Source organism: Emys orbicularis, chromosome 2 (genome assembly GCF_028017835.1).
Source record: "Emys orbicularis isolate rEmyOrb1 chromosome 2, rEmyOrb1.hap1, whole genome shotgun sequence".
Taxonomy (NCBI): domain Eukaryota; kingdom Metazoa; phylum Chordata; order Testudines; family Emydidae; genus Emys; species Emys orbicularis.
The window spans coordinates 184,928,811-184,943,406 of NC_088684.1; the positions used below are offsets into that span (position 1 = coordinate 184,928,811).

Consider the following 14,596-nt stretch of genomic DNA (forward strand, 5'->3'; position numbering starts at 1 on the left):
AACAAGAATTTTTTTTTTTAAAGTATACTATATTAAAAAAATTCCTGTCTGCCTTTGCCATAGAGATGTATTTAGCTGGCTTGTTACGGACAAAGTATATTTGAAGCATGTAACATGTATTGATCACATTTGCATTATCCTATTAAAATTCAACCATTTAAAATTCACTAGCAAACACTGTATGAAATAAAGCATTTTTCTCTACAGGAGTTACTAAAGTAGATTATGGAGACATATCGTCACGCCTTGGGCTAAGACACAAACTGCAATGCAAGCCTTTCTCTTGGTACCTGGAGAATGTCTATCCCGATTCCCAAATTCCACGCCATTATTTCTCTTTGGGGGAGGTAAGGATTATTTTTAATTATATACTTTTAATTTTCCTTTTTGTAAGGGATATCACACCATAACATCCAGTTTTTGAGACCTCATTTGAATAGTAAAGCTGAAGTCAGTGACTCCAGCACCAAAGTGCAATATCTCACAGCTCCATGTCTTTCATCTGTAAAATGGTATATTTGACTTGAGTAGTTTGGTGAAGTATTACCAAGTGGTTGACCCACAGTGTCAAAGGTTGGGATTTCTTGTCCCTATTTACAGCAGTACTGAATTAGCATGGAAGAACTTTGTAGAAAATATTTCAGACACTAGTGCATATTTTGTTTTATTCAGTTTCATTGATGTGTGCATGGTGCTTTACAAACAGTTAAAAATAACAAGTAGCTTAGGGTTTGTCTACATAGCACACTAGTGTGCACCAGCTGAGATGTAAATTCTGGTGCGCCCCAGTGTGTCATATTCGGTCTCTGTGGATCCTGATGGCACACACTAAAACTTTTAGTGCATACCATCAGGATCCACACAGACAGTGCATGACACATTGGTGCCCATTACCAATGCCCATTGGTGTGCGCTCGTGTACAGAGTAGACAAACCCATAGTTGCATTAGACATAAAACATCAAGGGATTACAAATAACAAAGCATGAAGAAAGGAGTTCTTCTAGTGCTTTCTCATGTCCATTCCATGTTAGGTGTGTGCGCACTGCGTACACTCTTGCTGGAGATTTTTTGCCTCAGTGGTATCTGTTTGGCCAGCTCTAACGTCCTCTGGAGACATGCACTTATGCGTCGGCATAAGGGAAGCCACCGGCCCCACATCCTCTCAGTTCCTTCTTTCTGTCTGTGACGGTTGCTGGAACGACCATTCTTGCTATGTCAGGGCTTTTTCCCCCAGTGGTTTTGGACTCTTCTTCATTTGTTATCATAGTTTACTGTATACATATAATTAGTGTTAGTGTATATAGTGGTGTAAGTAGTTCCTATCGTCGAGAGACTTCTTCGCCCCAAGGGCTTCGGGCTTCCAGCCTTGTGCCTCCGGTGGCAAACCTATGTCAGTGAGTGACCCGCACTCCGGCTACTTGAAGTGTCAGGGGGAAACTCACATGAGGGACATGTGCTAGATCTGCCAGGACTTCCGACCCCGCACTAAAAAGTAGACACATTAGGCTGAAGGCTATCTTCATGGAAGCCTCCCTTAGATGAGTCTTAGAGCCGAGTCGCTCCGTTGGTGTGAAGTTTCCCCTGGCACCATTCACTGTCTCCGGTGCCAAGGAAGAAGCATAAGAAGCAGCACACCAAGAGGGTGCTCACCAATGCAGAAGAGAGACAAGCAGAAAGAAGACAGCTGAGATCCGCACCAGGCCACTCATCCTTGCACAGGCCAGTGATGGCACCGTCGACCCCGCCTAAAGCATTGAGTCTGGTGGGGGACCCTCCACCGACACCTGGAAGCCTCTGTGGTGCCAGTGGTCTGACAACTCCATCGACCCAAGAGGTTTTCCAAGCGGTGAAGGACCTTTCTCTGCCCGTCCCAACAACTCCAAGGGGACACCTGACAGCTCTGGTGACCAGAAGGAGGGAACGAGAAGCAATGGGCTCCTTCCTGGCACCAGCCCCTGGCATCCTTGAGTGGCAAGCCTTCCGTGATTCCAGTGTCATGATCGCCGGTCCCTGGAACCCTGGCACCACATGGAGGCAGAAGTGGGTGCTGCTTTGCCATGGTCTCTGAGAGAAGAATTCTCTTCAGAGTCTGAAGGGGAATCTTACATAGCAGCTAAAGCCCAGCACCGGTACCCAGCTTATGCACCACCAGACTTCGGTACCCCTCCCTTTGCCGGCATCTGGCTAGTAGGTCACTGGCCAATGCAGTGGCCCTACTGGAATCCCTGGGGGTTTCCCCTGGTGCGAGGTCCTCCCTCCTACCCAGTTGTTTCCGAGGAACATTCTATCGCTCCTTCCCACTTGGCACCGACCCCCGACTTCGGCACCGATCCCGGTACTGACATCCAGGAGATGGCTCTGATGGATGTATAGGAGGAAGAGGAGAGAGCCCCTCCTCTGTTGCAAGCCACTCCTCATCTTCCCCAAACGAGGCTGTTGCAGGACCCAATAACCTGCTTTGGCAGGATGACTTCAGGGCCTCTCAGGACCTTCTGAAGCAGGTCATTGCAAACCTGGGCCTAGAGATTGAGGAGTTCAGAAAAACATTGCACAGCCTGATTGATATCCTGGCTGCGGCAGCTCCCTGCAGGGGACTTTGCCCATCAAGGATGAGGTGATGAGACCGGTCAAGGTCCTGTGGCAAACTCCTTCTTATCTGCTGTCTTCCCCTTGCGCCCCCCCCCCCAAAAAAAGAGGGAGAGAAGAAGTACTGTGTGCCAAAAAGCAGGTTTGAGTACCTGTACACGCACATACGTGCACCTCTGAGGGCCCCTGATGCTGTCTGTATCCAATTAAAGGGACAGGCAGGGACAGTTGAGCACTACCCCAATCATAAAGTCACCAAGAGACTAGACCTTTTCAGAAGAAAGATTTATTCAACTGGCAGCCATCAGCTACATATCTCCAACCAGCAAGCTTTATTGGGGAGATTAAATTTACACAAGGAGTCCCACAAATTAAAATCTTAAGATTCCCTGCCCCAAGATTCAAGTCAGGAGTCCATGGCCCTCTTGGAGAAGGGTAAGAATGGGGCCAATACTTCTCTCCAAGTGGCTCTGGATGCTGCGGATTCTGCAGCCAGGACAGTGGCCTCCGCTGTCACCATAAGGCGTTGTTGGCTCCAGTCTTCTGGCCTTCTGCGCGAGGGTCCAACAGTCTGTCCAGGACCTCTCCTTTGAAGGCTTCTCTCTTTTCTCAGAGAAGACGGACACAAAACTACATGGCCTGAAGGACTCAATGGCCACTCTGCGTTCCTTAGATCTTTACACCCAGTCATCTTTCAGGAAGAACTTCAGGGCCCAGCAACCCCTCAGGTCTTGGCGCCTCCAAGACAGGAGCCCTACAAAAGAAGAGGTTACAAACCGCACCAACATCTCCCGTCTATCTCAGCCTACCAGTCAGAGATACTCCGGTTGGCCCAAGAAGGCTTTATGAAGGTGCGCCTGAGGGTGTTATACCAGTCTCTGTTTCAGATTCACCCCCTCTTGTTTTTGGACTGTCTGACACTCTTCAGTCCAGCATGGTCATACATAACATCAAACTGTTGGGTGCTGAGTACAGTGTCAGTCGGATATACCCTTCAATTTTTATCAACCCCACCTCCCCTCTTCAGGGATGCATCTCATGGGCAACTCCTCATCCAGGAGGTGCAATCCCTCCTACATAGGGGTGCTGTGGAAGACGTTCCTCAAGATGTGAGAGGGAAGGGGTTTTACTCTTGGTATTTCATAATCTCAAAGGCCAGAGGGGGCCTCCTGCCTATCTTGGATCTGTGTCATCTCAACAGATCTCAAGAAACTGAGGTTCCGCATGGTTTCCCTAGCCTCCATCATTTTCTCCCTGGATCCAGGAGACTGGTACACCACCCTCGACTTAAAGGACACTTACTTCCACATCTCTATCTTCTGTGGCCACAGAAGATTTCTCAGGTTTATAGTGGGTCAGCGCCACTACCAGTTCAACCCTCTTCTCTTCCCTCCCTTTCCCCCACTTGACCTATTGGCAGCCCCTTGGGTTTTCACAAAGTGTATGATGGTCGTAGCAGACTACCTGATCAAAGGTTGGTCGCAGACTCAAGTACAGAACAGCATCAGCATGGTCTGAGCCAACTTCCGAGTGCTGGGCCTGCTGATAAACAAGCAGAAGTCAACTCTTGTCCCAGTTCAGAGAATAGAGTATATTGGGACAGTGATTGACTCGACCTAAGCCAGGGTCTTCCAGCTGGAGGCCTGATTCCAGACCATGTCGGACCTGATATCCAGTGTCATGGTCCACCCAGTTACGACAGCTCAGGTTTACCTCAAACTACTGGGGCACATGGTGACATGTACTTACGTGGTTCAGCACACAAGGTTGTGCCTCAGTCCCCTCCAGATGTGGCTAGCATCAGTTTTCACCCCAAGCAGACACCACCTAGATACACTGCTCACACTCTGTCCCCCTTTCCCCGCTGGTCCTTGCCTCCTGGACTGGTGAAAAGACCCGAGATTGGTAATGACAGGTGTGTCCTTCGTTTACCCCTCAATCATCGGTAGCCTTAGTCTCGGGCACGTCAGACATAGAGTGTGGAGTCTACCTCAACAACCTCAGGACTCAGGGCCTCTGGTCCCAAGAAGAACTCTCCCTGCACATAAACGTCCAGGAACTAAAGACGGTATGCTTAGCATGCCTAGTGTTCCTTCCCCAGATCTCAGTTGAGGTGGTGCAAATCCTGACAGACAATACCATGGCCCTGTTTTACATCAACAAGCAGGGAGGGGCTCAATCTTCGGCCTTGTGCCAGAAGGCCATCCATCTGTAGGACTTTCACGGAGCACTCCATTCATCTCAAGGCGTCACATCTCCTGGGAGCCCAGAATGTGCTGGCAGATCACCTCAGCAGATGCTTTTCCTCTCACTACGAGTGGTGCCTCACCCCGAGAAGTCACCAGATTAATCTTCCAAAAGTGGGTGGACCTTCAAAACAGGAAGTGCCATCAGTTTTGTTAGCGTGTGTGGACACAGCCTGGGCTCCCTCTCCAACGCTTTCCTACTCCCGGGGGCAGACTGCCTATTTTACGCCTATCCCCCAAACCCCTTGGCTCACATGGTCCTCCTAAAGATTAAACGAGACAAGGCAAGAGTTATTCTGATAGCTCCAGCATGTCCGCAGCTGCGTTGGTTCAGCAAGCTCCTGGATCTCTCTGTGGTAACTCCACTCTTGATTGCATTTTGCCCAGACCTAATTTCACAAGATCATGGCTGGTTGCTTCATCCAAACCTTGCCTCCCTGCATCTGTCTACATATGGATGCTGCATGGCTGAACCCTGAAGAACAAGCCAACTCAGAACAGTTTCGGCAGATCTTGTTAGGCAGTAGGAAGCCTTCCACCAGGGCTACCTACTTGGCCAAATGGAAGCATTTCTCTTGGGTTTCTGAATGTGCGCTCTCTGCATCTTGATCTTCCCTTCAGTCTATCTTGACTGACTGTTTGCTTCACTTAAGAGGGCCTGACCCTGCTGCTTTATCTGTTAAAGTGAACTTAGCAGCCATCTGAGCCTTCCATCCCACAGTGAACAGCAGGTCAGTATTTTCCCACAAGATGACAGTTCGGTTTCTCAATGGGCTGGAGGGGTTATATTCTCAGGTCCGCAGCCGACCCCCCGTTGGGACTTAAAACCTGGTTCTGTCAAAGCTCACGGGTCCCCCCCCCCCCCCCTTCTATCTTGAAAGGTCTCTTTCGTGGTGGTGATCACCTCGGCCAAAAGGGTCTCTGAAATCAAGACCCTTACATCAGAACCAGCCTACACAGTGTTTTTTCAAGGACAAGATCCAACTGTGCCCCCATCCGGCCTTCCTGCCGAAAGCGGTATTACAATTCCAAAACAACCAAGACATTTTCCTGCCAGTCTTCTTTCCGAAACCTCACAAGAACTCTGAGGAACGACAACTTCACTCGTTGGATTCCTAGGCATGCCCACTCCTCTTATATTGAGAGGACTAAATCTTTCTGCAAATCCACACAGCTCTTTGTGGCAATAGCGGAGAGGATAATGGGGCTACCTCTGTTAGTCCAGAGGATCTCGTCCTGGATTAACCTCCTGTGTCCGGGCTTGCTACCAACAGGCAAAGTTTCTGCCTCCAGCGATCTTAACTGCTCATTCCACAAGAGCCCAGGCCACGTCAGCAGTGTTCCTCCCAATCAAGACCTCTACAGATCCACAACCTGGTCATCGGTGCATACCGTTGCATCCCACTATGCCATCACCCAACAGGCCTGAGACGACGCCAGTTTTGGAAGAGCAGTGTTGCAGTCAGCATGTCCATGAACTCTGAGCCCACCTCCTGGGGCACTGCTTGTGAGTAACCTAACATGGAATGGAAATGAGCAAGCACTTGAAGGGGAAAAAAAAATGGTTGCTAACCTTTCATAATGGTGGTTCTTTGAGACGTGTTGCTCATATCCATTCCATGACCCACCCTCCTACCACACTGTTGGAGTTAACCAGCAAGAAGGAACTGAAAGGCGGGCAGGGGGGCAACACATAAGCACACAGCTTCAGAGGGTGCTAGAGCCGGCCCAACAGATACCACTGAAGGAAAAATCTCCGACAACGGTGCACACAGCATGCACGCATCTAACATGGAATGGAGATGAGCAACACCTCTCGAAGAACAATAGTTACGAAAGGTTAGTAACCGTTTTTTTAATGCAGCGAGACAATGGTTACAACAGTGAAAGAATAGGAAATACGTTTGTTAGACATGCATAGAAATGCATCTTCTGTCTCTGAGTGTGAGAGTCAGTTCCGGATACTTCCAAGGAAAGTGCAAGAAACCGTGTAGTGGACAATTAAGGAGTAACTTGCCATAGGTAAGGTGGAGTTTCCTCTGAACACTATAAACAAGTAGTGCTTTAGTACTCTGGTGCATAATAATTTACATCCTTTCTTTGAAAAAGAAATATTTTCATCCTATGTAACAAGAATATCTGTGATCACTTTATCTATACAAATATCTAATCCCCTTTTAAAAAATTTACTCAGTTCTTGGCTTCTATTGTATCTAGTGACCAAGTCCCATGGCTAATTATGCATTACAAATACGTATTTCCTTTTCAATTTCAAATGTTACATCTTTCAATTTCATTGAATATCTCCTTGTTTATATAATATGAGACAAAGGGCATATAGGACATCCGAGTTCACCTTCTGTAGTGCCAACCATGGTTTTGTATACTACTTATTTCCTCTCTAAACTAAACAGACAAATCTCTTTTATCTAGGGGGGTATCTTTTATGCATCTAATTTTTGTAGGTTATCTCTGAATCCCCGTATTTCACCTATGCCTCTTTTGAGGTAGGGTGACCAGAACTAATCACAGTATCTAGAGAATGTACATTTGATTGACAAAATGGCATTTCATTTTTTTCCCCATCTTTTATACAGTCTCATAAGTAGTTTGAATTTTTGACTGCTTGTGCACACTTGAGTAGAGTTTTTTGTTGACGTAACCATGATGATGTCTAGGTCTCTTTCCCGAGTATTTACAGTTACTTTAAAACCAGGAATGTGTCTGAGTAGTTCAGATTATTCATTGCAGCATGAATAGCTAACAAGTCTTGTGCAGCTCCATATAATATTTCTCAGAAATTAGACACTGACTTCCCATCCTGGAGCAGCAGTACTTGCATGGACTGTGAGATTCTTATTTCCCCCAGAGCCACTGGGAAGCGAATGGGAGGCAGGAGCCGATCACCCCTCCCAATCCCTAGAAGCAGGGCCTCTCCCTCCCCCCCAAACACATGCCGCCCTCCACCCACTCAAGGCCGGTGGAGGAAACTGCTGAAGGAGATGCTGTTTGGGGGTGTATGGTGACATGCCTGGGGTGGATTGTTAGGAAAGCTGTGTGGGTGAGTGTTCCTGGTGTGCTTTCTTCTTACATTTTGTCCTGCACCAGACCCATCCTTGTTGGTTTCTGGAACAGAGGCAGGCTACTTACCTCAGAGGAGTAACTGCAGGAGGATTTCTGTTGCATGTGTGAGAATCTTGTGGGGGCTGAGAGTGTCACTAGAGATGCACAATATTTGACATTCCTGTTGCATTTGTTGTCAATGAATTTCCAGTGTCTTTGTTTCTGATTTTATGTAAACTAAATATTTCTCACCTACAGAGTGACTAATCTTAACTGAAGGCTCGATATATAAATTTAATATAAATATAAAATGAAGCTATTTTTGAGACTTGCGAGCACAAAAAAAGCAGAAAAATGGAGTGCAAAGCAGTTTTGTTTGTCGGTCTTCCCCATGCTCTCCTATCACATTTGGCTGAACAGCTATACAGATTTTCCAGAAATAGACACCTGGTATTATTTGGGACTAAGTGAGAAAGTTCATCCTGAAAACATTTTTATAAAGCCAACTGCAAGAATAACTATATTTTTATTCCGTAGTGCTGTAAAATCTGCTGGTATTACATTTTTCACTTTAGTCTTTTTAATCCTCTATTGTATTAAATTTTAGTAGTTCATCGGAGGGAAGGGGGAAGACAACTGGGGGCATCTGTTGGTAAGATAGAATGACTTGTTTCTAAAATATTCAGATTTTATGATCAGCTGAAGGAAGCAAGTGAAGTATAACTTTTTTTATATTTAAATACAATTGGCTAAACTGGTTTGGATAAAATAACCAGCCCAAGTAATGTACAGCATTTTTTTTTTTTTTTTTTTTACATCATAGTGCTTCACGTTTTCAAAGCAGTATGGAAAAACCTTCCTATAACTCTCAAATCAAACCTGAATCTTTTGTGGTTAAAAGTGTATTTTGTTTTTTGTGTGCCTATGATTTGACTGGTTCCAAGTTAGCATTAGAAGCTCTGAAATAATATGAGACTGGTTTCATAGATACCTAGTTTGTCTGAAACCAGGAAATTCTGTAAAGCTCATGAGAGCCTGATCTTATAAGTTATAAGCTTTGGACACTGGGACGCTTATGCTCAGCTGTAACTCCAACTTTTTAGAAGATTTGTTCATTGCTATTTGTGAATCCAATGCCAGTGGTATCCTCTGTGGGTTGATTCTGTTCCCCCCCAATAACTATTAATAAAACCTGTCTTGATGTATGTTATGCTTTATTTCTTCTCCAGATAAGAAATGTGGAGACAAATCAATGCCTGGATAACATGGCAAGAAAGGAAAATGAAAAAGTTGGAATATTTAACTGTCATGGAATGGGTGGAAATCAGGTGACAAAATATTTTACAACTTTAAATTATTTCAGACATTTCTCATCTGTCTATACATAATTTCCAGCACTTTGTATGATTAACTGTACAGACAATGTACTGTTTAAAAAACCCTAATGTGAGATGTGGCCTGCAAGATGAGTTAAGAGTACCTAAAAAGGTTTGTTGTTCTTCGAGTGCTTGCTCATGTCGATTCCATTCTAGGTGTGCGTATGCCCACGTGTGTGGCTGTCAGAGATTTTTGCCTTAGCGTACCCATAGGGCCGGCTGTGGCGCCTTCTGGAGTGCTGCGCTCATGCTGCAGTATATCGGGCACCGCCAGTCCTACGCCCTGCCCTCTCAGTTCCTTCTTACTCCCCATGGCGGTCAGTCAGAGCACCTTTCTTGCTTAGCAAGAGCTAGCGGTTGTCTGCCATTCTGAACTTCATGCCTTAAGGCTGTTGCATATAGTTTGCTTTGCTAGTCTTAAGTAGTTAAGTGTGTGTTAGTAGTTAGGGTCCTAGCAGGACTTTGCCCCAGGTGGGGCATGCCCCTGCCTCCCAGGTTCGAGCCCTGCTCGGACTGCAGCAAGCCTATGCCTCTGAGTGATCCCCACAGTAGCTGCCTTAAGTGCCTGAGGGAGTCACACGAGGAGTGGTGCCAGATCTGCAAAACTTTCGGCCCTGCACTCAGAAGGAGCGGGACATCTGCCTCAGGGCTCTCCTGATGGAGTCCGCCTTCCGCCTGGCTTTCAAGCCGTCCAGGCAGGTCGCACCACCGCCAGCACCCGACTCCTCCCAGCACCGTTCGCCATCGCCAGTGCAAAAGAAGAAGACCAAGAAGCGCTCCCCGGCAACGAGCAAGAAGGTCCAGGGGTCATCTATCAAGGGACCTGGGCCTGCCCACCAGACTGCTTCAAAGCCACGCGATCGTGCCTCCCCGACTGGGTCGCCCAGCACCCTTAAAGGTCCACCACCGACTCTTGGGAGCGGTATGGGACCGGCACTTCTGCCTGCACCTACGTCATCCCAGGCTCCCACGGTGCAGAGAGAACACAGGTCTCCACCTGCTTCGATGATGACCCCGGTGCCTCAGAACCCGGCAAAGGCTCCCCAAGAGGGCAAGCCCGCCGTTATGACCTGACGGGGACAGCGCCGGTCGCCAGACAGAAGGCATCCATCTTCGCTGCTGCGTCGGGAATCCCGGGGAAGATCCCAATCGTGTTGCCGGTCGCCTAGGTGAGCTTCCAGATCCCCGTGGTGCTACTCTTCGGCACAGGGCTGATGCTCCCCATACTATTCCCAGCACCGTTCACTTTCTCAATAGTCGTCCTCTAGGCGTCGGTCCTGATCACCAGCACGGTGGGAACGTTTCCTGTCCCAGTACCGGTCCCCCTGGCACTGGTACCACTGTCCACACTACAGTTACCATTCAGTTATGCCTGGGCAGTGGTTACTGGTAGCCACGACCAGCAAACAAACACAGGTGTCAACGGCTCCTCCCTGGTCGTGGGTTCCTTTGGTACAGAGGGCCAGTTCAGCCCATCTCCATAGTCTCATCGGCATTACTGGGCACCAGAGCCTGCTCCCTCATTAGTGGCACTGCAATGGCAGCATGGCCAGTGGCCTTATTGGAGCGTCTGGGGCATACCAGTTGTGACACTGCCTCCTTCACCAGTACTCATGGGTGGCCTTGACGGAACATCGGGTGGCAGCCCCACCGGTACTGGAAGCCCACTCTGAGGTCAAGGCAGAGAAACCTGTGCCCACCCCAAAGTCTCTTTCTCCGGCGGTGGTTGAGATTCCAGCACCCCCACCAGCGGTCCAGTCTTCCTCGTCGTCCCCACACAAGGCCGTCGTGGGGCCTTCCAGAGCTAGCCCACCGGATGACTTTAGGGAGCATCAAGGCTTTCTCCGGCGTATGGTCGAGAACTTGGGGTTCAAGGTGCAAAAGATGGTGGAACAGCACCCAGCCTGTGCATGAGGGAGCCCTCAAGATAGCCAGGGCCTTGAGGCAGACCTCCTCCTACATCCTGCCCACCTCGAAATGGGCCGAGAAAAAGTACTTTGTGCTGGCCAAAGGTTTCAAATACTTTTATACCCACCCGCCCCTAGGGTCGCTGGTTGTATCTGCAGCCAACGAAAAAGGAAAGCAGATCCCCACCTCCTTGACTCCAAGTTTCTTAGCGTCTTTGTTTCTGGATTTATTTGGGGGAGAGATTTATTCTACCGCCAGCTTGCAATTTCGGGTGGTGATTCATCAGGTCCTGCTGGGCCAGTACAATTTTAATCTCTGGGACAGTCTCAAAAAGTTCCAGGAATCTCTCCCTCAGGGTTTGTGCCAAGAGTTTTTGGCATTCTGGTGGAGGAGGGCATGGTGGTGGCAAGATGCTCCCTGCAAATGGCATGGGACACGGTGGATTCGGTGGCAAGTGTGGTCACATTGGCGGTGGTCATGCAACATAGTTTCTGGCTCCAGACTGCAGGCCTCTCCCAGGATATGCAGGCCTCGATCCAGGACCTTCCCTTTGATGGAGCTGTTCTGTTCTCGGACCAAACGGACACTACGCTGCACATGTTGAAGGACACTAGGGCTACCCTTTGCTCGTTGGGTATGCACACACCACAATCAGCCAGGAAGCTGTTACACTAATAAAATAATACCAACAGGATCTTAGAGGGATAAGACAAAATGCCGTGTTTATTGTAAGTACAGAGAGAGAGCAAGAAATCAGGATATGCAATTCAATATTATTTCACTACCATTCCTTATTCATTCACACACTCATTCATACAAGTTCTGCAGAGTTGTTAAAGTTACCATCCTAGAGGCTGCTCGTGGCAGAGTACTGGCCAGGTAGCCTGCACATGAGGGTGGAGCCGAGTCCTTGTCAGATGCGCATCCGATGTTCCTGAAGGGTGGTTGCAGAACCAGACTCAGTCCCTGAGATTTTGGTTCTGTTCCTATAGGATTTTGTCCTTATACAAGTCTATGGGAATCACTTCATCATGCTGATGTTTGTTTGAAGTGATTATCAATCAGCAGGTGGCACATCCCTGAGGGCTGAGTGTTATCTTGTTCTTCGGAGTCTTCAGCCCTCCATGGGGGGGAGGCACTTGGGTAGATTCCAGCTTGCCCTGCGGGGTCATCCGGTTATCTCCGTGCTATGCATTCCTTGGCCATGGGAGATCACAGTTATAACTCTTAGGCTGGCACCTTTGATTTGCTAATTATTTATTTGCATTACACACATTCATTCACATTCATCCTTTATCTTTAAGTCACATCTTACACTTTTGTTTTACTACCTCCTCTTCCTTGACATCCTTATTTTACAATTCTGTTTTCCAGATGTGACAGACTTTCATCGGTCTATTTAACCTTTTTAATACAATAGCAGAAAACAAGCAGGATAATAAACAAGGGGGTAAGGGATTTCTGCAAGACCAATTTCAGAGCACAGTTGTTTTTAGAACAGCTCTTATCACCTCCTCGAACAGACTCTTTGTCTGTGGATGTGTAACTTTTCACAGAGATACAGGGATGATAGCTTTAATTAGCTTGTCCTTGGTGCTCGAGCTTCTATATTCCTTTCCGTTGGCTTGATTTGGTTTGGGGCCTAAAAGGGGATATATCTATACCTATGAAATGACAAAACCATATATATAAAACTATCAATATCTCAACATAATCCTTCCAACCACCGCTGCCGCCAAGATCCTGGCAGCCTCGTCAGGGACCTACAAGGAGAAGAGACGCTAGTTTTAGTCGTCACCCTTCTTCCTCCTGCTCGCCAGCCTAGCCTGGGGCTGCTAAACACCAGGGGGCCAGAAGCAATCATTTTCAGGGTGCACCTGAGAGCAACACCCTAGTCAGTCAACCGGATCCTACCTGCCTTTTCCTCAACCGCCTTTCCCCCTACCACAGAATCACAGAATATCAGGGTTGGAAGGGACCTCAGGAGGTCATCTAGTCCAACCCCCTGCTCAAAGCAGGACCAATCCCCAGACAGATTTTTACCCCGGTTCCCTAAATGGGCCCCCTCAAGGATTGAACTGACAACCCTGGGTTTAGCAGGCCAATGCTCAAACCACTGAGCTATCCCTCCCCCGGGGATGGGGGAGGGATAGCTCAGTGGTTTGACCATTGGCCTGCTAAACCCAAGGTTGTGAGTTCAATCCTTGAGGGGGCCACTTAGGGATCTGGAGCAAAATCAGTACTTGGTCCTGCTAGTGAAGGCAGCAGGCTGGACTCAATGATCTTTCAAGGTCCCTTCCAGTTCTAGGAGATAGGATATCTCCATTTTTTTTTTTTTTTTTTTTTTTTTTTTTTTTAACCACTCGGCCTGGTCATGGGTTATGTCGGACCGCTGGGTCCTGGACATAGTGTATTGGGGCTATACTCTGCAGTTCTTGGCCGCCCCTTCCCCCCGACCCCTTCCCCCCCATTTTCCTGTCCCTATTCAGTAACCCTTCTCCTCGTTCAGGAGGTAGAGAAGCTCCTGGGTTTGGGGGCTGTGGAGGTTTCTTGGACATGGAAGGAAGAGGATTCTACTCTCGCTACTTCCTAATACCGAAGGCCAAAGGGGGCCTCAGACCCATCCTGGACCTGTGGGGCCTCAACAAGTCTCTCAAGAAGTTGAAGTTCCACATGATCTCCTTGGCCTCCGTCATCCGCTCCCTAGATCCAGGGGACTGGTATGCTGCTCTCTACTTAAGGACGCTTACTTTCATGTCTCCATATTCCCAGACCACAGGCACTTCCTGCGTTTTATAGTGGTCGGGCGTCACTTCCAGTTTATGGTGTTACCCTTTGGCCTGTTTTCAGCCCCCAGGGTGTTCACGAAATGCGTGGTGCCGGTAGTGGCTTACCTGAGACAATTGGGCAGGGGAGGGGGAAATCCAGATCTTCCCGTATCTCAACAACTGGCTCATTAAGGGCAGGACTCCAGGGCAGGTCCAACGGAGCCCCAACCTGGTGTGATTCATCTGCAACAATCTGGGCCTGTTAATAAACACAGAAAAGTCCACGTTAACGCCAGCTCAACACAGAGTTTATCGGAGCAGTTCTTGACTCCACGCAAGCCGGAGCCTTCCTTCCGCAAGCGCGCTTCCAGGCCATGTCAGACTTGATTGCCCCCATGAAGAGCCGTCCGCTTACCACAGCCCACATGTGCTGCAAATGAGGGGCCACATGGCCGCGTGCACTTGCATGGTCAACCTGCACGTCGTCTTCTACGACCTCTGCAGGCCTGGCTGGCCTTGGACTATATCCCCAGCAGGCACGCCCTGGACCGAGTGGTCACGGTACTGAGCCACGTCCTCTCGTCCTTCGACTGGTGGCTGGATCCAGAGTTGGTGCTGCAGGGGGTTCCCTTCATGACCCCATCTCC

General features: G+C 48.4%; 1 protein-coding gene across 1 annotated transcript in view; it reads left to right on the forward strand.

The window, feature by feature from the left end:
• GALNT1 (polypeptide N-acetylgalactosaminyltransferase 1) overlaps positions 1 to 14,596 on the forward strand; it is a 152,734-nt gene that overhangs the window by 119,368 nt on the left and 18,770 nt on the right. The window contains exons 9-10 of the mRNA XM_065400198.1: positions 208 to 347; positions 9,127 to 9,225. Coding sequence (XP_065256270.1) covers positions 208 to 347; positions 9,127 to 9,225 — 239 coding nt within the window. The remainder of the gene's footprint in view (positions 1 to 207; positions 348 to 9,126; positions 9,226 to 14,596) is intronic.